We start from the raw sequence: 24,548 nt of genomic DNA, 5'->3' as shown, positions 1-24,548 counted from the left end.
CCTAGTTAAAAAAAGGTTAAAGGAAGCTTTTTTTTTTTTTTTTTTTTTTTTTTTTTGAGTGGGGGGTTTGGCTCCAAAGGCAGAAAACTCATAGAAGTAGGGTATTCTTAAGTTGCAAACAAATGCTAATTGCCCTATCTATGTAATCCAAACATTGGATATAATTGCTTATCACTGTAAAGGCTCTGTAGGAAAATCAGAAAATTTCTGGGACCGGAAGGTTTAAGTGGGGCCAAATGGTTTTCAGTGACCCTGTGATCTCAAGAGAAGCCAGGCATTATCAGATGTCATGTGTGGGTTGAAATATGTGACAAGACTTTAAAGAGCTGCCTTTAAGACTGATACGTTTTCTTCCTGTGTGATGAGAGCTGATGAACTACTTCAGTCTTGCCAGTCATCAAAGAATAGCTGTATACAACTCCACTGTGATCAGCAGACAAACCCCCTTTATTTTCAGGTCTATGCATTGGCTCCTAATTATGTTCACCTGAAACTTTCCCATGTGCATAAAATGTTTATCATAGTATTTTTAATGGACAAGAAGGCTCTGTTTAAAAAAAAATATACCTTCCTTGCTTTGGTCATCTGTCATTTCAGTATTAAAAATGTATCTCTCTAGCTGTAAGATAACTTGCCTGTTTTCTTCCTGTTCCTGTTTTGAATTCAGGATTAAATATGTAGCCATTTGTTTGATGGAATAAGTTCATGTCAATGCAGTCTCTGCACCCTAGTGTCTGTGTTGCCTTTTTGGTTCAGCTCAGTCTGAATTGGTTTACAATAATAGAGTTTGAAAGAGAGACACAGAAGTCCCGTTGTGATCAGTTTGGCATTTGGGAGAGGAAGTCATGTCCCTGAATGCTAGAATCCATATAAGGTCTAGCCAATGAGCAGATGAGTCCGTGTCATTACTAGCCTTGATGATTACAACTCAGCATCTTTGAACCTGTTCATTTTTCTTCAGTGCAGAAGAATGTCCCATGATACAAGTCTGGCTGAAATGCCTTCTTGGCTCATCACTACAGCTGCACATCATTAAGGGCTATTGGCGTGTGCTTTGATTGTTTTGCTAGTTTCCACTTATATTCTGTGACCCCTGAAAAGCATGCTGTAATCTTCAAACCAACATCAAGCCAGGATTCAACTTTGTGACAGATGTCTTATCTTTATGGGACCAAGACATCTGCACTGCAGAGCATGTAACCTACACAGCCAAGGATCAGCAAAGTGAGGAACTTGAACATAGTTTTGTAGGTCAGAACATTTTACTGGTGAATCAAGTTCTTGGAAGGCAGTGGGCTAATCTATGTTTTGACATTCCTGTATAGCTCACTGCAAAAGCCATTTTCTATTGATAAGCCTCTTTTCCAGTGTAATAAAAACATTTTAAGGATGTGGGTGTGAATTAATTTCTGGAGTTCCTTAGAAGCAGGAAAAAGACAAAATAATACATGATTTGCTTGGTAAGTGCACTAAAAAACATCTAATCTGCCTGGGGAACATGTTGTTGCTCTTGCAATGCGATAGCTGCAAAAAAACAGAGATAAATATCTGGCTTTGTCCCCTTTACTCTTATGAAAACAGAATGAGAAAGATTCCAAAGTAATAAACTGTCTTTAAGTCAAATGTGCTACGGTACATATCCAAACCTTTGAAAGGCATAATCCTTGTAGTCTAGGAAGGTTTAAAGTGTCATCTTTCCTGGAAATGTGAACTGTTATCTCAGAGTTCTACCCTTTGTCATGTCAGGCTAGCATCTAGTATCTAAATGAAATGTAAATAAATCCCGAAAGGAGAAGGAACCTGAAAACATTTAAAATAATCTGTTCCTGTCTTTTTTTCATACGCTAACAAACCAGAAATGTTACTATTTTCTTGCTGGCTTCCTAGTTTACTTTTTCCAAAAGTCAGGATCTGTCCTTGCTATAGAAGAGTAGCCGCTGTTCTGGGTACATTGATAATCTGAAACATTTTTGTGCTCTTACTATGAAAAGATGTCTTTCTGTCTCACAGAAAGGGGTTTTTGTGTGGTAGTATCAATGATTATGAAACAAGACAGAGTAAGGCATTAGAGATAAGTCAGAAAACAAAAGCCTGGATTCAAAAGCCTGAAATACTGTTAACTTGAAGTGCCTTGTTTAAAGTAAATGAAACATCTCAGGCAGTATGTGTGCTAGGGGATGTGTAAAGTGCTAAAGGTATGATATCAGTGTTTAGCAAAACTTGTGATACAAAAATTTGGGCAAGATGCTGAGATTTGCTGTGTTCAGCTTCCTCTCTTGCTTCTACTGCCCTATATAGTAAAGGATTTAGTAATTAACAATGCTGTTAAGTACACTGAGATCTGTACAGCAGTGGAGCTGTAAATGTCTATTACAATTGATGCATTAAAATAGCTGCACTTCCTGAGTATGTACCTGATTCTAATCTTATAAGAGGTTCTGTACAAAGAGACCCTTGGATCTGTGTGGAATCCTATGGAAGTTTGTTTCTGTTCTGCTTCAGGATCACAGTAAAAAGTAGTATGCCAACATTATGGAGCTTTTTGGCCCTAAAGCATATTTCAGATGCCATACCAGTAAGTTTAGTATTTCAAATCATGATAAAATGTTCGTATAAAACAGCAGTGCAAAATCTTCCTAATGGAGAATTGAAAAGTAACACTTGATCTGCATGCAGTTTTTTTTATTTCTTTTTCTCTTTTAGGCAGTGGGTCATCTGATTGCTGCTGTATTGAAAGAAAATGTTTCTTCGGAGAAGATCCAACAGGCGTCTGACCAGGTCTGAGTCATTCTTTCACTTTTGTCTTCTCTCCCATCCATACGTGCTTACATTTTTCTATGGTTTCCCATTCCCCATTCTGTAATTTTGATAAATCCTAGAAGTTAAGTAAGGTAGTTAGCAATATGTATCTACATACAGGTAGAAACAGTAAATATCAGAAGAGCAGTTTTACTTCCATCAGAAGTTTTAATGGCAGAAGTCTTAATTCTGCAGAATACCAACATCTAGCTATGCTCAGTTTTAAGAGCGTTTTATTTGAGTTTGTTTACTTTACTGCAAGTGAAGTGCTATATGGTGAGACATTGTCACTTGAGTAGGAAAGTCTTTTACATCACTATAAACGTTTCAGAAAGTATGGCGTTTCACACACCTGTATTGGTGTTATATTTCATAATAGCTAAGTAGAGCTTATACTTCTTTGAGAGAGAGCATGGGGCAAAGGCATACTTTGCCTTTTAATTGAGTCAAGCTTACTTAAGTGCAGGTCTGTCTTGTTAACTGAGAGGCATATGAGATGCTGGCATTTGCAAGTGTCACCGCAACGTAGGAGAGGTGTTAGTTAGGATTCGCTCCTACGTTTCGCTCGCCAAAAGCTGACTTGTACAGAAATGAGCAGAAAATGGTTTGTGGATTTTTCCTCAGTCTGAAGTCTTAACCCCCTCCCCCCAAACTAGCAACCCCAAATGTGAAAAGTTCTGACATGAGGGAATGTTGGCGGTGGGTAGTTTCTATAATGGAAGCTCCTCCGACAATCCTCGTCACAATCATTTTCCCAAATTACATTATGTTTTGAGATACAAGCTGACTCTTCCCATTTGCCACTCCGTGAAGGTATTAAACTGAAATACAGCAGTACCTTCTGAAATGCTAAGAAAGCAAAAGATTGTGCTGCTTGGACACTAGAGGCTCCCTTTTTAAGAGCATTTTGCAGTGTTCAGTTGTTTAGAAATGTTCCTTGTTTCTCCATTTGGAAGCTACAAAGTCAACAAACCTGTGAATGCAAATTTAGCATGAAAGCAAGCAGCAGTTTTGATGGATGCTGCCAAATCTTTGTGCTTGCTAGCAAATGGAGAGAACTGAGGACTTCATATGGTGAGTACAGACAAGTTACCTCTGGGATAGCCCTTTGTATGCCTGCCTTAGTTGTCTGCACTACACCTTGCTGTAGACATAGCTTGACGTAGCAGTTCCTGAGTTGTCTCCAATTACATCTTGGTTTTTTTAAGAAAAGTGAAATTGATGATAGCCTACCTGCATAGGCATAGCTGAAAAATTCGTCTGCCTTAACCTTTTCTCAGAGATTCCTGTCCTTGCTGAGGGTGTAAGCAGTACGGGGCAGGAAAGTGGGAGCTGTCCTGGGACAGGCCTTTCTTAGATGCAGAATCTTTATCCCAGCTTCCTCTCTTGTGCTTTCTAAGACTTCGAGAGAAGCTGTTGAGCAGGTTTTTATTTAAAAGTGTGTTTGAAACGAATGAAGAGAAGTCAGTGTCAGCCTTCTCATTGCTTGTGTCTCATGCTTTTGACTTTAGACTCCGGCGCTGAACTTGCTTTGGGAGAAGTGCTGCAGTGAGAATGTTGCCTTACGAACAGCCTGCTCTGAGGGGTTGGTGGCACTTGTTGCAGAGAAACATGCCGAGCTTGACTATGTTCTTCATGGAGCTCTCAACCTCATTCCCTCAGCGAGGTAGTGTTTGGTTGCCTGATTTTGTGTCTTTTACCAGCTTTTTATCAGTCATTGCTTTTCCCTTGTAAATACAGGGGAAGAGGGGAGGCTCTACAAATGACAGTATCTTCAAATAAGCTGTGGCATTAAGGACTGGCATTCCCCTGCCACTCTGCTGAAGGCTGTTGCTTTCATCTTGGCAGTGTGACAGCATGGGTCTGACTTAAGTCACAGAGTATCCTGTGCATGTAAGCTGCAGTTGTTAGCAGTTTAGACTAGTGCTCTGGACTTGGAACTGTGGAACCTCAGAAATCAATGCACTGCCTGGTTTTGTTGACTCTGTCATGGGGAAGGGGAAGAAAATGGCAAAAACTTCCCTCCTTTAGGAGTGAGGAAAATGACTTCCTAATCAGTCTGTCCAAATAACTAATTGCTCAAATAGAGTCACCAGGTAGGGATTAGGAATGCTGGGTTTTGTTTCCTTGTCTGTTGAGGAAGAAATAAATTTACCTGCAGCTACTTCCTCTTAGAAAATTCTGCAAATATAATACCTACATCTCACAATGGTGTTTTGATCAACATACTGAAAGAATGTAGTTATGGGGGACAAAGACACTGTGTATAAAATTCATAAAAGGGAAGTCAAATGATGATTGGGAAAATGTTTCCACTCAACTCTACCAACCTTAAAGTTCCTTGGGTTATCTTTCTCTCTTCTGATTTCTGGCAGCTAACTGGATTTCTGCACTAAGCCTTCTCTTCCTAGAGAATGCTAGCTGTTTTTAGCCAAGACAGCTAATTGGTGCTACACCTGTGATACATTATGCTGGTGTGCTCACCATAGGGGTTGCAAGAACCACACTATTCAAGACGTGTTTTTTCACCCCTTCTAACCTTCACGTAATCAGTTTTAGGCTGAGGTTTGTCATGATCAGTTTGAGCTAAAGGTGAGTTTAGGTTTGAGTAAATTGGTGAAATGCTTAAGAAATCAGATATTTTTAAAAACTGTTTCTCGTGAATTGCTTCTTCACAGCTAGGATCTTGCTGTGAAGAATGCTGATTCTGTGCTGAGTTTACAATAGGTGGTTATGGATCCCTAGGAAAGGTTTTGTAATTACATTTTTTAAATACGAATAATTTCTGCAAACCAGTATCCTCCAAATGACAAAATTTTAGTAGTTCAGTTTGGGGTTAAGGGAAGTATCTGCATCGTTAACAAAGAAGTAAAATTGCCTGTGCTTAGCACATGAAAACCAGAGTCCTGTAGGGTAAGGTGGAGGGAAAGTTCCATTAGCTGCAGCTTGCAGACTAAGCAGCATGAAATACATGTTCAGCTAAGGGTTTGCTACAGTGTCAGCGATTTATAAGGAAATGAAATGTTAATACAGTTTTGTACTTCAGAAAATAAAAAGTGTAAAATGGTTGTATTTAGGATTGAGTTAACCTTAAAAATAAAATCAGAGTTATGTATTGAAACAGCTTAGGTCTGCCCCATTTCTACACCATTCTTAGATTTTTGCATGTGTGAAACCAACATGCGTGACTGATTGCTATAGTAAGTGCTGGCAAATTACCCAGGAACCTCTTATGTATTTTTGGCCACTTCCCACCTCCTGCCCAAGATGCCACAATTCAAACCACATCTACTATGGATTGGAAAGGAAGGTTTATGTAGCCTAACCACAAAAGCCTGTGGGTTTAAAATGTCTGTAGCTTCAGGGGCTGATTAAACTGACAATTTCAGATTGTTTCATTTCAGTGCTGAGACTTTTTTTTTTCTTGACTCCTTCAGAGTTTAACCTGCTGTTTGTCATCCTGTTCCATGCCAAGTGTTCATCCAAGTTTGCTCTGTGTCTTCACACTGCTGTGTGCACAGTGTCTCTAAGATAAAGCAAATATACAAATAGCAGCCTGTGGCAGCCAGCAGAAAGGCATTTGCAACCGCTGAGCACCTTCCAGTGCTGAATGGAGTTAGGTGAATGTTTTATTGGCAAAGACTACTTGTGTTCTTGCTTCTCTTCTGTTATGATGAATTTAACAGGGCTTAGTGCACCTGGTGGGTTCTAATTGGTCAGGTGTGTCAAATTCTGCATCCTAGGAAAGACTTCGTGCTTTGTCAGAGGTGAACATTCAGTGCTTACCTGAGTTGACTTGTTATGTGGTTCATGGTATCTGCTCATTATACAAATGGGAATCTATTCTTGCCTTTCTGGTGCATCATTGTACCATACCTGTCTCTTATACCCAGTGTTGTTTCCTCTGATGCTCCATGAGTTTAAACTTCATGGAACATCATACATACATGTGTGTTTGGGTCTGTTTGCATATATACAAAATGTGTATACGTTTATAAATATGTACATGCACATTTTTAACACTGGTCTCTAGCTTTCTGTGTAGATGATGATAGGTAGAACTGTGGCCTGTATCAATAATGAATGAGTGTAAATAATCAAGTCAATCTACTGGAAATTTGAAACAATGGATTATTGTGTCATGGTTTTGGCTGGGATAGAGTTAATTTTCTTCCTAGTAGCTGGCATAGTGCTGTGTTTTGGATTTAGGATGAGGAGAATGTTGATAACACCCTGATGTTTTAGTTGTTGCTACGTAGTTCTGACACTGGTCAAAGACAGCCAGGACAGCTGACCCCAACTGACCAAAGGGCTATTCCAGACCACACAACATCAGGCTCAGTATATAAAGTGGAGGGAGTTGGCCAGGGGGAGGGGGAGAGTGAGCAAGTGGCTGCATAGTGCTTAGTTGCCAGCTGGAAGGACTTAAACCATGATATTGTAATCTTTAAGAAATTATCAGGACTTCTGTGTGCATGTATGCTTTCAGAATGTTTTTATCACCTGAGCATCCATGCCTGTAGGAGATGGGGAGATCCTTGCAATATATTATGCCATTGTGCTGCTAATGTTCAGGAGCTGAGTGCAAACCAGCTGTTCTCCACCACATTCCTACCTGGGAATTAGGAGCAGCCATACAGGGGTTTCAGAACAGGGAAGCCTGTTTTCTTACTGAGTGTTTTATGGTTTGTGTTTGCTCTTGCTGCATAGTTATCCAATTGAATCTGGGGAATATGCTAGGAAATTCCTATTTAACTGACTCTTTCTATCCATGAAGCATCTAAAAGGTTGGGGTTTTTTTCTCTCTCTCTCCGCCATCCCCCATCTCCTCCCCCCCACAAGACTCTCCTTCCTCCTTTGTGTGTTACGCTGACTGCATTGGGATTTGGAAGCTTGCTACACATCTTCCTGTTGGTTGCTTTGCCGCAGAGTTTTGTCAAACCTCAAGTTTTCTTGTATAGTCAGATTTCAGCGTTTTGAGAGCCAGGTGTCACTACAGCCAGTCATTTTAAAGATTACAGGCACATCTTTTAACTGGTCCATTTTTGGGATAAAGAAAGAAAGCAGAAGCATATTCTGTCAGTTTTGATCCGGGTCAGCGTTTTCCAGCACTGTTGGCAAAAGTATGAAAGGCACAGAAGAGAGAACATACTACTTTGCCTGTATCTGGAATATGAAGCTAAGCATTTATTGGTGGGGAAATCCGCTGTGGGAATCTCCAGATGTTCCCTAGTATGGCATACCAGCTTATGGAAGAGAGTCTGTCTGCAGGTGGAGATAAGTATAGTAAAGCACTCTGGCAACTGAAAGTGGTATTTGCCTGTGTGTTCCCATTGTCTTTTATGAATTATTTGAGGGGGTTTTAGGTTATGATTCTATAATCATATGATCCTTTGCCTTTGAAATTTTTGAATCTTCAGTAGAGCATTTGTGGCTATCTAGTCATATTTCTTTGTGATTACATGTTGTTACCACACATTGTTGTGCTCATGTTGGTCCAGCCTGTGTGTAAACTCCTGTCTCTTAACAGTTTTCACATGAAGTCTCCCTGCCCTGTTCTTTAATAGAAATTGCTTAAACTTGTTCAGACTTTTTGGTATTGCTTAGAAGTCTAAATGTATGTATGTCCTTTCATAATTTAGGAATATGTTTGTGGAGCATACTGCACTCTATGCCAAACAGTTAAAATTACTGTATCTCAGTTTGCTTATGTGTTAAATGAGGATGATGGTTTGTTTGTCCTATGAGAGGGTTACATAAATTCTGCATAATTTCTTGTTTCCAGCTCGCCATTTGAGGAGTTCCTGCAGCTTTTCATTCACTGATGGAGAAGTGGACTTGCAGATAAAATAGATTTCTCAGATTTTTTCCTGCTGGGAAGGAAAATAGGGGGAACAGTAAAAAAGAAAAACAAAAAAACCCCTCAGCACCCAGTTCTCTTTCTCCTCCCTTACCTTTCCCTGTGTGATAGAAGTCACTTTTTGTCAAGTGATGATCTCTTACGATTGTTATTGTGTTAGCTCTTCCTGTTCATTATCTGAATAAAGTGAGGAGTAATTATGGTTTATTAACGTGAGTAGTAAACTATCTGATAGATTTTTAGGGGATGATGATGCAATTGTATAGCATGTTTGAGATGAAAAGTCAAAGAATCAACCCTGATCTTTTTTTTCCCCTCTGCTTCTACCAGGCTATTTTCTTGAGAAGGGGTTGGGTTGGATCTGGCATGGTCTGGCTGGAAAGGTGTGGAAAGCACTTAATTATGAAGACGAGAGGAAAATTTTGAAAGTTGTCCTCAGCCAAGCAGTAATAAGCTCTAGACTTCTTGAGCTCTTTACTGCATGGTCACAGAGCTTTCTTCCCCCTTGTGGCGGACTTTTTTAATTTCCTTAGTGTCTCTCCAGGAGAATATGGGAAATCCTGTCAAAATTCCAGAAGTACTGTTGTTTCTTGAATTTTCCTGAATGGTAGGTTAAACAACATAGAAGGAGGGAAATAAAATAGCCGTATGTATTTATGTAGTCCTTGGCTCCTGAGATCAAAAGTCAGCACAAACTAGATGTCTCAAGTGTCTTTTCTGACAGTGTGATTTCTTTTGCTTTCTTTTGCTGGAGAGTGGCATGGTTGAAATTTGTGTACCATGCTGCATATTAACCTATATACTTGGATTTGGGGAAGAGCTAATTTTCCATTTTTAACTTACTAAAAGCACCAGTTTCAGTTAAGCTAGGGACAGCAAATGTAAGATAGGGTAGAAGCAAACAGTCTAAAGTTTTAATTGATGGTTAATCATTCTCTCTGCTGTTTTGCTTATTATGTAAAAAGGAAGACAAAGACACGTGGATGCACAGCTTGCCCAAAATTGTGTGGTCAGATGTGAGGAGGTCCTTAAGGAGAACTCAAGGCTTCTTGAGTGTAGATTTTGTTCCTGGATTCCTCCTCTTATGGAAGAATCAACTAATGTAATACATACATGACAGTAATGTATTTCTTTTTGTCAACAGGAATGTGCATGGTTTAGTAAAAACTATTTGGAAATTACTGCAAATTCAAGCTATTCAACTGGGAAAAGATGGAGATGAGGCTGTTTGGAATCTGTATGGAATCAGGTTAGTTTCACATCGGTTTTATTTAGATGCTAGAATAAATTTTTGTCTGATTTCCAGGAAAAAACCCATATATTAGTGTGTGTGATTAAGTGTTGATATTGGCTTTCAGTCTGTCTCTCTCTCATTGCTGGGCAGGTAATCAAGGACTAGTACAGGTTGCCCGCACAGGTTGTGCAGTCTCCATCCTTGGCGATAACTAAACCTGACTTCATGTGCTCCTGGGCAGCCTTCACAGATGACTCTGAGCGCATGGGTTGGACTAGGTGATCTGAGGAGTTCCCTTCCAACCTAAATCATTCTCTTATTCTGTGATCTTTTTGGCTGAAAGTTTTACAGAGTTCTATAGTACAGGGATAAGATTGCTACTATAAGCTCCAATGGGGCAATGGCAACATGAAGGCTGTGTGCAAGAAAGAACAAATAAATACTGGGACTTCTTCAAATACAGTAGTTGGATGATTGCTAATAGTCCTTTTAACAAGTCTTTTATTTTAAGACTGTTGACCACTTCCCTCTCACTTGTTTTTCTTGCTTTGTTCCTATTATCAAAGTAAGGTTCCTGAATGCTTTTACTGTTAAAGAGGTTGCCACATAAAAATGATTTAAAGATGCATCCAGAGCTGCTTATCTAAAGCTGCTTGTCATGCAATAGCAGCCTTCCTACAGTGACATCTTAATGACTTCATCCAGCTCTTGAGAAACCATGAGTCAGTGCTGACATTAACAGCCACTATTGTATCTTTTCTGGAGAAGGTCCCAGCTTGGTAGATGTCATGAACATTTTTCAAGTTGCTTTTTATGCAGTTAAGAGGTACCATTGTAGCAGGCTGTGGCCCTAATGCTTTAAGGATATAAAAGGCACTGTTTGGAAGACACAAATCATGTCTTCACTTAGGCAAAATGAAATAGTGAAGAAAAGTAAAACAGACTTTGGAGTACTGGATGCGCTTACATTCCTGAAATCCTGTGTACCTTTGCTTTTCTAGCTATATCAGTTCTCTCTACAAAGTCCACACTCTTACAGAACAGTTTTAATTGACAAGGCAGGTAATGAAGGGTAGTAAGATGGAACTCTTCTGGAAACTTTTTTGCTTTAGTAGTAAATAAACTTATTTAATGTCTCCTGGTAAAAGAGGCTAAGTTAAAGCAACTTAATCTGGGCTCTGTGTGAGAAAGAGGTTAGTAGGATGTGGCTGGAATAAATAAATAGCCTCTCCACAGAAGAAAGATTATTACTTCCCTCACCGCACCTACCAAAAGAAAAATTGACAGTAACATACAAGAAAGGTGAAATTTGTTTGTTCAGAATAATTTAAAGTAATGGAGAACTGAACATAAGCAGCAGACTTATACTTAGCCAGTAGGCTTTTTGTTTTTCCTTTTGCTTCCAGTTAACTTTCACAAGAGAGAGATGTCAGATTGCTTGACTTAGTTTTGCATATCTTGTAGGTCAAGACCCTGTGGTTTTGAGATCTGACTTACGATTTCTAATGTACAGAAAGGCCTGTCTTTATTTAGTGACTTGTTACGTAACAATTTCTGTAGTTGCCATTCTGTCAAGTGCCATTAAAACTTGATTTCTGACTCAAATTGACCAAAGGGACATTTCATAATATATGATGTTGTGCTCAAGCAATAAAAGCTAAGAGAAAAGAGCTGGGAGGGGGCATTCATTACTAAGGTGTTTGTCTTCCAAAGCAACCACTACACATATGAAACCTCTACTTCCCAGGAAGTGGCTGGACATCGGCTGCTGATGGGAAGTAGAGAATAGATCTTTTTGTTTTCCTTTACTTTCATGTATGGCCTTTGCTTTTCTTTATTAAACTGCCTTTATTTCGACCCACAAGTTTTTCATCTTTTTTTTTTTCTCCTGTCCAACTGAGGAGGGGCAGTGGGAGAGCAGCTTGGTGGGCACTTGGCAGCCAGCCAAGGTCAACCCACTACACAGGTTTTCTGATTTCATCTGGAGAAGCCTCTGTAGTTCTCATGCTGGGATTCTCCACTTCCTGTAAGGAAAGCAACCTTGGAAAATAGAGAAGAAAGTGGGAAATGTTCCTTTTACCCTAGTAAGTTGGTAGAAAACTGTATCATATATCACTGAATTTTGGGATTCCTAATTGTTTCCGTAAGCTGTGTAAGTACCACTGTTTCGTCAGGTTTTTTTTTCTTGGTATTCCAATGGTGTGTAAATACCAAAACAAATATGCTGGGTTTCTTTTAAGGATGTGTGAAAAAAGTTTTATATGATTTTTAAATTCACATATGGGGTGTTCTGCACTTTTTGTTGTGAAGTCAGGACCAGCTGTAGCAGACATGGTAGTAGTTTGTAAGTTGGTCTCACTGTGGACTAGAACTGAGCATTCCCAGTGGATTTACTATCTTTTGTAATACATGAAATTGCCTGTTTCCTATGCATATTGATATAGGTGTCCAGTAACCTAAGCTCAAGCTGAATTGATGTGGGAGGGGAGGGGAGGGAAGAAGGGTTTTTGTGAGGAATGTGCCAGCGTTCTCAGTGCAGGTGGGTTATGACATGCATATGCAGAACTTTGGCTATAAATTTTTTGCTGAAAGCTATTAACTCTTTTTTTTTTTTAAATTAACTAGTATTTTACATTATTCTTAACAATTCACCATGCATGGTTTTTATTGTCTTAAAATTCTGGAGAGATGCCAACTTTCTGAAATCAAAATTCAAAGCAGGTAGAAAAATGCTTTAAAAATGCATATTTGATGGAGTAAAGTGCTATTCCATCTTTCTAAAGGGGCTAGGGTCACAGCTGCATACACAGAAAAGTATGTTGACTGCAGATGTTGTTTCCTTATACAGAAAAAGCAATCTGTCACTGAATTTGTGCTCTAAATCAGATTGGAGCTCTCTTATATTCAGAGATGTAACAAAAAGATTGAGATGACCTGAAAGTTAAAAACAATTTTTGTTTTATTGTTGCTGCTCACATAGGATTTGTCTTTGTTTCCCTAAATGTTTATGTATTTACAGGTGGGTAGTTGCTGTGTCTGCTTGTGCCTTTTGCTTTATCCTGAACCCACTGGCTATAATTTAGGGGAGTACTACTATAATGTCATTTAAAGATGTGCGTTTTACAGTGCTGTGCTAGCAATTCTTAAGTCAGTATTACAATAAATTACATCTACGCACTTCATTTTTCCTACCGCTGATAGCTTTATCAAATGGAACTTCTTCGGGCTGCACTGGTGTTTCATTATTAATCACTGTTCACTATGGAACTTAAATGATTTCTTTCATCATCCAGTTCAGTGCAGTTATATTCGTTTCAGAACACACAAAATCTGTCATAAAAGGCCTTTTTCCTGGTTAGTAAGACATTTTAATTTTAGACTTGGTGTGTCACATGTGCTGACTTCATGAAGTTTCCATTGACTCCAGTGTCATAGCAGCACTTAAGATGATGGGAGACATATTCTTCTTATTAGGAAAGGTAATGAATTCTTAAAAGATGACAAAAGTATTGAAGTGTAGCAGCTGCTATAACTCTCTATGTTTGTCCAGGGCTGTGCACTTTCAAGGTCCTGGCAGGGTATGTAAACAGTATTTCTAGCTTGCTGCCTGGTAAATTATCCTGTCTATGGTCTTGCTGGATTCAAGTGCTAGACTGGCAACAAGATTTTTGCCTCTTGCATGCTGTCATCTTGGAAAGTTGGAGTGAGGCAATAACCTTAGGCCTTCTAGTCTTTGTGCACAGACTGTAAAAGACTTTGTAACTTCAGTAAAATGTTTACAGAATCAAGGAAGATGGATATATGAAGACTATGTATGTAAGTTAACAAATTTTAGACAAATGAATGTAGGAAGTTCCAGGCTTGTGGCACCAAATATGAAGGCCAGACCTGTGGTATATGCATACTTTGTGATCTTAGTGTCTGTTTACTGAACATGCTTCCAGTAGTTCATCACATCAGCCAGCTTTCTGAAAGTCCCTGTGTCTTCAGATGATTTATTTATCTGAACAGAAACATACCTCTTCGGAAGAAAAATTGTTTGAGAAGCAGAGTGAGAACGTAGCATAAGACAGACAAACAAAAACCCACAAAAAAACTATCTTCTGAGTTTGATAAATTGTTCCAGTGACTGATTCTTGTGAAGATACATTCTCTTTTTTCAATCTGAATTTGCCAGTTTCATTTACCAACCTCTGATTCTTGTATGCTAGCTTGACATTTCTTGCTCTATGAAATTTCTGTTCTCCATTAAGGTACTTAGGCTGCAATGACACTATTGCTTAATGTAATCCTTGTTGGCTTGTGCTGACACAAAGAGGTGTGTTTTTCCAGGCCTTTGTGAGACAGCCATGAGAATAACTAAATTTCTCCAGATTTTTAATAACTGACTTGAAAGATAGGTACTGGAAGAGGAGCACAGCCTGCTTTTTCCTTGGCACTTACCAGACTGTACCTGAAGTAGTATCCAGCTTTGGGGCCCCCAGTACAAGAAAGAAATGATAAACTGAGCAAGTTTAATGGAGGGCCTCTAGGATGGTAACAGGGCTGAAGCACATGCTGTTTGCTGAGGGAATTGGGCATGTTTAGGCTGGAGAAGGAGAACACTTTGGAGAGGTTCTAACAGCAGCCTTCCCAAGGACTGAAATATACATAGAACAGACAATTTGAATTGGAAGGGACCTACAATGATCATCTGGTCCAACTGCCTGACCACTCCAGGGCTGACCAACACTTAAAGCATATTTTTAAGGGTATTGTCCAAATGCCCCTTAAACAGTGACAGGCTTGGGGCATTGACCACCTCCCTAGGAAGCCTGTTCCGGTGTTTGACCACCCTCAAAGAAATGTTTCCTAATGTCAAGTCTGAACGTCCCCTGATGCAGCTCTGAGCCATTCCCACACATCCTGTGGCTGGATCCCAGGGAGAAGAGCTCAGCACCTCCCGCTCTACTTCCCCTCCTCAGGAAGCTGCATGAGGAGAGCAATGAGGTCCCCCCTCAGCCTCCTCTTCTCAGCCACTCCTCAGAGGACATGCCTTCCAGCCCTTCCACCAGCTTTGTTGCCCTCCATTGTATGACTGGGACGCAATCAAGTGCCCCTCAACATCATTCTTAAATTGCGGGGCCCAGGACTGCACACAGTAGTTGAGGTGAGGCCGCACCAATGCTGAATACAGCAGGACAATCACCTCTTTTGGCCAGCTGGTGATGGTGTGTTTGATGCCCCCCAGGGTGCAGGTTGCCCTCCTGGCTGCCAGGGCTCACTGCTGCCTCACACTGAGCTTGCTGCCGACCAGCAGCCCTAGGTCCCTTTCTGCAGGGCTGCTCTCCAGACTCCTCTCCCAATTTATACTTGTGCCCAGCATTACTCCACCCTGGGTCTGCGCAGAATCTGGCATTTCAACTTGTTACATTTCGTCCCATTAACGATTGCCCAGTGCTTCCATCTGTTCAGCCCCCCTTGCAAAGCCTCTTGTCCCTCAGGAGAGTCACCAGCACCTCCCAGTTTAGTATCATAAAACTTACTAGAAGTGCATTCAACTCCTGCATCCAGATTGTTGATAAATGATCGTTGAACAGAACTGGCCCTAGAATTCCCTGAGGAATGCCATTGGTGACCGGTTGCCAGCCGGATGTAGCCCCATTCACTACAACGCTTTGAACCCTGCTGTCCAGCCTGTTCTTCACGCAGTGCACCATGAAGCTGCTTATCTTGCAGTGGGAGAACTTGTCCAAAAGGATGCTGTGAAAGGCAGTATCAAAAGCCTTAATGAAATCCAAAAGAGCTGCATTCCCCACCTTCCCTTCCTCTACTAGGTGGGTGACCTTCATTCAAGGGTATCAGATAGTTAGGCATATTGACTGTGCCTGATTGTATTGTCCTTTAAGTGCTTTTCAGTAGCACCCAGTATGATCTTCTGCATAATTTTTCTGGGAACTGAGGTTAGGCTAGCAGGTCTGTAGTTCCCTGAGTCTTTCCTCTTGTCTTTTTGGTAGACTGGGATAATATTGGCTAGCTTCCAGTCAGCAGGGACCTTGCCAGACTCCCAAGACCCTTGGCAGATGAAGAGGAAGAAAGGGTACCAGGAATGCAGAGTCTGGTTCTTGGTGGAATAATAATGGAGGGTGACCATCTGTTTAAAACCAGGAGCTTCTGACTGGATATAAGGAAAAATGTTTCAATGTGAGCACTGGAGCATGTTGCACAGAGAGCTGAATGCAACGCTGAAGTAAGATGGCACCTGCAACTCTTGGAATTATCCCAGTTATAGGCTGCAAAAAACTTCAGCGCTGAGACTGAAATCTACTGTGACCTCCTCCCGCCTCCCTCCTTTGCCCCCCTCCGTTATGCAGTGGTACTTATCCTGCTTTCCAGTGTGATTTTTGGCAATGGTAGTGCTGTATAGGTAAAACTGAACATCTCTGGTGCGTAGCACAAATTTGTTGGGCATAAGAACAGGAAAGATGGTTAACCAAACTGAAGGTGGTGCTCTGCAGCATCGGCAGTTCTGGATTTACGCCACCCCTCTCTGGCTGCCAGCCTTATGTGGCGTGCATGCATTTGTTGCCTTTCCATTTATTTGTGTAGTCCTGTGCTCTCTCATGTGTCTGGCAGATTTGTAGGAATCAGCAAGACTCTTCCAACTTTTATCTCTTGTTATTAGGAAGGGTTTTGTCTGCTCTGAGAGCCAGGAAGTATCTGGTTCTCTGCTGTTAAGCTGTTTGTATCCCAGAGAAGAATCTACACGACTGCTTGTAGTTAGCTGAAGCAGGAAAGGAAACTGGGGGACGTAAGGACACTTAGCAGGCAGCTGGGAATAAGGGGGCCAGTCACAGCAAGGACAGTGGGTAAACTCCAAGAAGGAGGTGGTGGAGGTAGTGATGAACCTGCCTTGACATCACCAGTTCTTTCCAATTTCCTACCTCTTCAGGAAATTTTATGTTTAGACTCTCATATTCTGTTTTCCTTTCTTTCGCTAACTTACTCTAGTCAAATGACTTTGGTTTTGCTTCTGACAGAACAAATGATGTACTTCAGGCTCCCCTCCTGCCCAGCTTTTCTTCCACCTGCTCCTGTACAAGGATAGTCACAGTTTGGTGTGAGCATCACACTTCTAGGTGGTGTAGATGGTCTTCAGCCATTGACTTTGGAGGTAGGGAAGGTGTTGGTGATAGATTCATCTGAGAAGAACAGATGACCACTAGGTTTCAGGGACCTTTCCAAATGCAGCCATTGTCAGAGGGCTGGCAGTAAAGTGGAGGTCTCTAGGCTGGTGTTATGGCCAGCTTTTCTCCTTTCCTGCTTCTTTCACCACCTAAAAAAATAGGAAGAGTAAATAAGTGAGTTTGGAGCAGATTTAAAGTAGTATGTGGGGTCACAAATCACCTCAGTTGGTCTCGGGTGCTAATGATTTGTACCTGTGCTTGAAAGAATGGACTGATGTGTGATGTGGTTCAAATTTTGTGGTACTATTTGGAGCCCACTGCTAGACCCTAATGCTGCTACCAATGAATCAAATCAGACCAGACATTTGAACAGTGATATTTTGATGTTTATTTAAAAAAAAAATACCAAGACGTTTTGAATATTTTGTTTTAATCTTGTTTCTTGAAGTTCCTATAAAATGTGGTCTTTTGACAGCGTAGCAGTCTTGGCAAAGCTGGTAAAGGGAGTTGGTAATACCAGGGGATTCAATAGCCTACTTCTACAGCTGCTTTTATTTTGAAAATAGTTATTTTGCACACTCGCTTTCTGCATTATAGATCCAAATGTGATTTCTTTGTATTTCAGGAACACTCCTCATCCGTTAATCAATGTCCTTGAAAACAGACCTGATTGCTGGCCCGTTCTACTGCAGCAGATAACAGTATTTTTCCATCAGTGTCCAGAAAGGTAAATAAATGAATACTTAAAAAATAGCAAATATAGATAACTGAATCATATCAGTGTAACTTTTTTCTTGAAGTCAGCTGTAATGACCACTGAGAATTCTGTCATTTAAAAAAGATTATAAAATGTAATCGCGCCATTTAAAGGTTAAAAATAGGATATTAATAAAATATTAGAATAACCCATCAAAAATCAATTTTTATAGGTTTTTTTCTTAACTCTTTTATGATGATATATTTTTTAGAGATGTGGAAAAATTAGTGCAAAATTTATAGCACCTTTGCAATTTTTTTCTAAAATAAGCAATTTTGACAATTTGCTTTGTCAGACTGCTTAGTCAAAAAAAATTACTAGTATGCAGGTATAACTCATCTATACAAAATAGTGGGATGATAAAGAGAAAGCACAGACAATTACATCTCACAGTAAAGGATGAGGTCTTTAAAAATTATGTATGCTTGGTGATTTTAAAAGAACAAAAAGGAAAAAATCAGCGGCAGAGCCTTATTATTAAATATCTTCAATAATGAACAAATATATAAGCTACCAACAATTTCAACATTTCTCCATGCTTACCTCCAAGGAACTTGTCCAATAAAGCTTCAGTATAAGATACCAAATGCTGTAGCAGCCTTAAAGCCAAACATTTTCAGTGATTTTACACCTATATGTATGCTTTTTAGATAGAAAATATCTCTTTTCTCCTGTTTCTGGAACACCGATACAAATCCAACACAGTAATAGTACAGTGAAATTGGCTTCTGTATTCTGTTGCTCTGAGTAAACAAGTAAGTTTATTAATCTCTTAAATTTCTAGTGGGCTTAGACTACATGATCAACAGTAAGACTTTCAAGCAAAAGTGTGTTTTGTTCAAATAAATTGATCAGAGTATTGTTAAAATACTGTTTGTAGACTTGTTCTTCCACTCACCTGTTAAATCTGGGACTTGTGAAGAGTCCTGTCAGATGTCTGAATGATAGAATGAACTGTGGATATTTGCTAGTGGCTTGTTTTGAATTAAAACAGGAGTTGTTCTTGCTGGAAAGGGTAATATCTTAAACTTCTTTTGCTGCTTTTTGTGCAAAGGTTTCTGTGGAATGAAGTTCTAGACGGAGAATATAGAATCGTAGAATCATTTAGGTTGGAAAAGACCCTTAAGAACATCAAGTCTAACCATTAACCTAACACTGCCAAGTCTGCGACTAAACCGTGTCCCTAAGCACAATGTCAACAAGCACCACATATGCTGATGTAGATCTATTAGCGAGTTATTTGTAAAGCTCTGCATCAGGGCTGAGTCTTTTTTAAAACTGACTTTTACTTTTGATTCCCTGGAGATTTGTTAATGTATTGATCATTAGCTTTATTTGTTTATTTTAATAATGTCAAGAACCGCTGGTATTCCTAACATGATCAAGCCAAAAGAATTGTTCTGTGATAAGTTTTTTACTGGGAAGCCATCTCAGTTAAAGCCGTTCCTGTGTCACGTAATTGTTTAAGACCATTGGGCAAAAACTGGCAAGGAATGGATGGCTCTTTTTAATTGAAATTAGGTTTTATGTTTTAAAAAGATATTTCTTAGTAGTCTTATCCAAATGCTACTTCAGAATGGCACACTAGTCTCTCGTGACATTCAGCAAGGAAAGTCACTTTCTTGAATTGATGAGAAAAAAAAAGAATCAAGAGTGTCATAATCTGCAAATACATACTAAGTAGTCATGCTTAAATATTGAGTCTTTTCACAATTGCACTTCATTGTATGGTTGCTTTATAAGGTCTCATGACAGTACTTCATGCTATTAAGTCAAAGGTTTTTTATGAGACTTAATGCTTTTTAAAACACCTTTCTGTTAATTGCATCTTGTAAATAATTGCAGGGAATGTCACATTGCTTGGGTTTTCCTTGTCATTTGTTAAGTTTTCAGTAGAAAGCAGTCTTGGCAAACTTATTTCTTGAACTGCAGGGCACAGAGTTCATGTGTTGGCATAATGGCTCCATTTCTAAGATACCTGTATTGCGAACCATCTCAGTTACGGGAATATGCTGAACTGCGAATGGGTTTACTTAAGATCTTACTTCAGCCTCATGGTCCAAAGCACAAAGAAGCACCCTCCATGCTGGAATGCCAGATTCTTCAACTTCTGTGTGATTTGATTCCGCATCTTCAGGTACAGTTGTTGCCTGACCCAACCTCTTACAAATAAATTATATCAAAGCAATGATAGTAGTAGCAGTAGTATTACTACCTTTCAAATGTGCAAATATAGCATTCTCTTCCATTTCCTATAGATCTGATTGTTTGGTAGTTGTCCTGGTTTCGGCTGGGATAGAGTTAATTTTCTTCATAGTAGCTAGCATAGTGCTGTGTTTTGGATTTAGTACCAGAAGAATGTTGATAACTCACTGATGTTTTCAGCTGTGCCAAGTAGTGCTCAGACTACTCAAGGACTTTTTGAGCTTCTGCTCGCCCAGGTGCATAACAAGCTGGGAGTACAGCACAGCTAGCCCAAACTGTCCAAAGAGCTATTCCATACCATATAACGTCATGCTCGGGGCGGGGGGTTAGTTAGTTCGGTCGGTCGGTCGCAGGGAGACTGCGCGCGGCTCGGGGACTGCTCGCAGCTCGGGACGGGCTGGGCATCGGTCGGCGGGTGGTGAGCAATTGCATTGTGCCTCATTCGTTTTGTATATTCTGTATATTCTGTTATCATTCTCATTATTACTATTATTTTCTCTTATTAAACTGTCTTTATCTCAGCCCTCGGCTCTAACCTTTTATTTTCTTTCCGATTCTCTCCCCCATCCCACTGAGGGAGGGGGGAGTGAGCGAGCGGCTGCATGGTGCTGAGTTGCCAGCCGGGTTAAACCACGACAGTAGTACAGAAATCCAACAAACTGGCTCTTTCTGGTAGAAAGTAAAGCTTTTGAATTGTTCAAATCTGATACACATGGTAAGATGTAAATTGAAATGTGTTCACCGTAATTAGTTGCCACTGCTTGCTTCAGTAAACATACAGTAAACTTGCAAAGATACCCATGAGAGAGAGCGTGTTGTTAAATGGTAAAATATTTTTCAAAACCATGCAATTTTTAACTTAACATGGATACTATTAAAATGAAACAAACTATATGAGAAGCATGATTTAAGTACTCCTAGACATTCCTTTTTCGCTCTTTTTAACAGAGGGATTAGTGGAACTGAAGGCAAAACTGGAGTATGCTGAAGTTTTTTAATGTGTTTTTGTTGCACAGTGATACTTGCTAGGAGCTGGGGATTTAATCTTTCTGTTCCCTTTGGTTAGGGGTCTAGGGTGTTGATTAAGGTTAATATCTCTGCTTTTCCTCATGCTTTACTGTGACATTGGTTAAGCTTTTTTGTACCTATGTACCTCTTCCTTCCTCTTTATATTAGAAAATCTGCAGTTTCAAACGTATTCAGTCAAACATGAGGTGCTGTGGTATCATTGCCATAGAGAGAGGGTTTGATAATATCAATAATGTGAAGCTAAATAGGCTTGATATGAGGATGTCATATCAAGGATATGGTAGCATCTTCTTCCGGAGGAATTTTACTTGTAAAGTCTACTTTCTACTGGTAGCTACTTTTCACAGTCTTTTGGATGGATAACAATTTGTATTATAGACATTTATCTTGGTTCAGGCTTACTCTTTGTGATGATAGGTACATGCTGACTTTTTCTAGTCATGGGGACATTTCTGATTTTGTCTTGATTCTACCTGAACTTCAGTATAACATTGTGTCCTGAATGTGTGACCGAGCTTCTGACCTGGTAACATTTAGCCATAAAAATGGCACTGAAAGTAGTCTTATAAAATTAGTTATGAACCTTTCTTTCTTACATGCCTGTTGGCACTTCTTTTTTTTACTAGAAAACTGTCCCATTTTTTAAACTCAGATTAATACTTGAATGTGTCTGTCTTTCCTGAGACACAACTTTCACAATGGAAAGGGAAATACTTCCTTCAAGAAGCCTGTTTGATGGACTGTTCTATAACCTGTCATTCCTTCTTCTTTCTCTGAACCTCAGGTTCTTCTTATCCTTCCTTTAAGCTTAGCCTTATTTAATCTGTTGTACTGTATAAATGCTGACATGCTTCCTAGTCATTTTATCTGGCAATATCAACCAAGCTGTCAAAAGTACAGCTTGTCATCTGCAGACTTTTCTGCTGAAACATTCAGTGGACATAAGGCTTCTGATTAGAGCAGATTATTCATAGAATTTGTTCCAAAGAACTAAAAATCATGGTGTTATCCTTAATGCTGGCTCTAGAGTTTGGATCGGAACTTCTGGCTTTGTCTGAACTAAAATTTTCAAGAGCTAACACACTAGGATTTTGAGGCAACCTGCTTCTTGAAGCCTCTTTACTTGGCTTACAAGTGTGGAGATACTGCTTTTGTGTATCACTCTTCAGCTTTTCATTTTTGTGGTAGGCAGATTACATGGTGCTCTAGAAGCAGGTAACACTGCTGCCTTTCTATTTTGAGACATATATTAAAACCTTGGTTACATCACAGAGAAAATATCCTAGAGCAGGATGTTTCTGTTACAAGAATATTTACCCACTATATGAAATGCCCATGCAATTTTTATGTTGCTGAGAGAACCCTGAGAGCTGAATTAATTTGCTGTTGCCTTTGAGGAGAAAGGGATTTTTCTCATCAACTACCAAGAAATCTTTTTATTCTTTCATATGTTTCTAATTTTACTTAAGAACATTAAACAGCAGTTTATCTATTGTTTTTTTCAGGGAAGTTGGGTAAGAGATTCCTGGGTTTAGTGTATAAATGTGTTTCTTCAAAGTCTTAGCAATATTTGCAATGGAAACATTGCAGAGCTAATAGAACTAATTCTAAACTTGGGGAGTTCTGTGTAGATAGGGCAGGGGAACTAATCCAGAATATGTTGTGTTTTGTTTTTTGACTACTTCTCTACAGCTTAAAGACTTACTGCAAGTTACAGAAGCCTTGTTTTTTCTGCAAGAGCTATTCCTTAGCCTACTGCGCTATCCCATGTTTTGGAAAGTTCAGTTATCCCAGTTTTGTCTGCAACTGTTATGCTTCTGTGAAGTGTGCTTAAATGTAACGGGAGAATGCTCATCTTTGATGGCCTTAATAGAGGACAACTTTGAGCTCTTAAAAGAGGTAAGAGTTCATGGAGGAAAAATAAAATAGTTGTATGAAATTTAAAGAATGTCACATTTAAGACAGTATTTAGAGACATTGATACATGGCATTCATCTGCAAGTGACCAGTGTTGTTTCAAAAGCTTCTAAGTTGTTTTTTTTTTCTTGGTTGAAGACCTTCAAAAGGTAAAAACTTAACTAGTTTTGTATATATCAGTTAACCTTTCAGTATGGGAGTTGGTTTAACCTGAGCTAAAATGGTTTGAACAAAGTAACAAATAAAAATGTTCTAGTTACTCATTTAAAATACTATTTTTACATTTCTAATATGCTTCGTTGCATGTGCTGTGTCACTGTGTGTGCACTCACTATCATTCATGAAGGAAATCTTTACAGAGTTTTGGTTGTTGCCCATTTGTACTGTTTAATGCCACTAAAAACCAAAGAAGACTTGAACCTCTTTCTTCTTCCTTGTAGGTATTTCCAGTGGAACAGTATATAATTGGGCTAGCACTTCTACTGTTGCAAACACCAGAAAGTCAGCAGAAGTCTGTCTTGAGTCTAGGTAAAGCTGCTCTTGCGAAAGAGGAGTCCACATTCTTAAGACCATGTCTTTGTTTCTTCATGTTTATGAAAATAAGCACTGCATTCCGCTGAAGTTGAACTGGGTGGTGAAATGGTTTTTTTTTTTATAAGCAGGATTTTTCCTGAATTTAAAAAGTAACACTTGATCTAATGGCAATAGAGATAAATTTTCCTGCTACACTGACTTTTCCCATGGATGTTACTGTATTCTAAGCTCCTTGCTATCTTGGAGCTTATCGGTTTCATTTTTGAGTCAACAAGAGGGTATTCTCAGCTGAGATTGATGCATCCTGAATGGCTTCTTTTGACAGATCTTAAGAGTGTGGGCCTGACAGTCATGGCAATGTTTGACTGAGCTTTTGACTTAGCAGTTTTGATTAGTGGTGTTATTCCAGTAAAAGCAAAGGACTGTGCTACATTCCCTTATTGTATTTCTTGCTGCCATCGGGTACTTAACTATAAACAGCATAAATGTATGGGTGTCTAAATAGAAATGGATTTTTATCAAAAAGTCTTTTGCACTTTAATTCTAGTATGCACATACTGTAATTCTAGGGACTATTACTTTGCTTGACCAGAGTGTTTCCTAGAAATGTTTGTGTCATGCCTAGAAGTACAAATTATGCTGCTGCTTTTTTCCCTGCATGATTTTTGTTTTTCCCCTCCTTGTCTTAAATAGCCTACAAGCTCCTTTCGTATTCAGAAACTCAGAACATCTCAACCACAGCTCTTACTTTGGTGATGCCTGTGCTACAGATCTTATCTTCTGCAACAGTTGGGGACTGCCTATCAGAGGATGATTCTGGGACTACCAGGCAGCAGCTGGCTGTAAACCTTTTGGGAATATTACAGAAGATTGGTGTGAAGGACAAAAAGGAATTGGTAAAGCTATAATGTTTTTTCCTTCTTTTGGGGCTGGCAGAGGATGCATTTAACAATTTTGTTGCATTTCATAGAATAATAGAATTCTTTGGGTTGGAAAAGATCTTTATGATCAAGTCCAATCATTAACCTAACGCTGCCATTCCACCAC

General features: G+C 39.5%; 1 protein-coding gene across 1 annotated transcript in view; it reads left to right on the top strand.

The window, feature by feature from the left end:
- Positions 1-24,548, top strand: part of FOCAD (focadhesin) — a 63,448-nt gene that overhangs the window by 835 nt on the left and 38,065 nt on the right. Inside the window, exons 3-10 of the mRNA XM_009640038.2 lie at positions 2,704-2,778; positions 4,311-4,465; positions 9,804-9,908; positions 17,685-17,786; positions 19,749-19,953; positions 22,743-22,949; positions 23,408-23,495; positions 24,195-24,397. Coding sequence (XP_009638333.2) covers positions 2,704-2,778; positions 4,311-4,465; positions 9,804-9,908; positions 17,685-17,786; positions 19,749-19,953; positions 22,743-22,949; positions 23,408-23,495; positions 24,195-24,397 — 1,140 coding nt within the window. The remainder of the gene's footprint in view (positions 1-2,703; positions 2,779-4,310; positions 4,466-9,803; positions 9,909-17,684; positions 17,787-19,748; positions 19,954-22,742; positions 22,950-23,407; positions 23,496-24,194; positions 24,398-24,548) is intronic.

This window comes from Egretta garzetta, unplaced genomic scaffold (genome assembly GCF_000687185.1).
Source record: "Egretta garzetta isolate BGI_Z169 unplaced genomic scaffold, ASM68718v1 scaffold175, whole genome shotgun sequence".
NCBI classification, from domain to species: Eukaryota; Metazoa; Chordata; class Aves; order Pelecaniformes; family Ardeidae; genus Egretta; species Egretta garzetta.
Note: the sequence above shows the minus strand (reverse complement) of the source record. Positions and strands in the feature narration are given on the sequence as shown.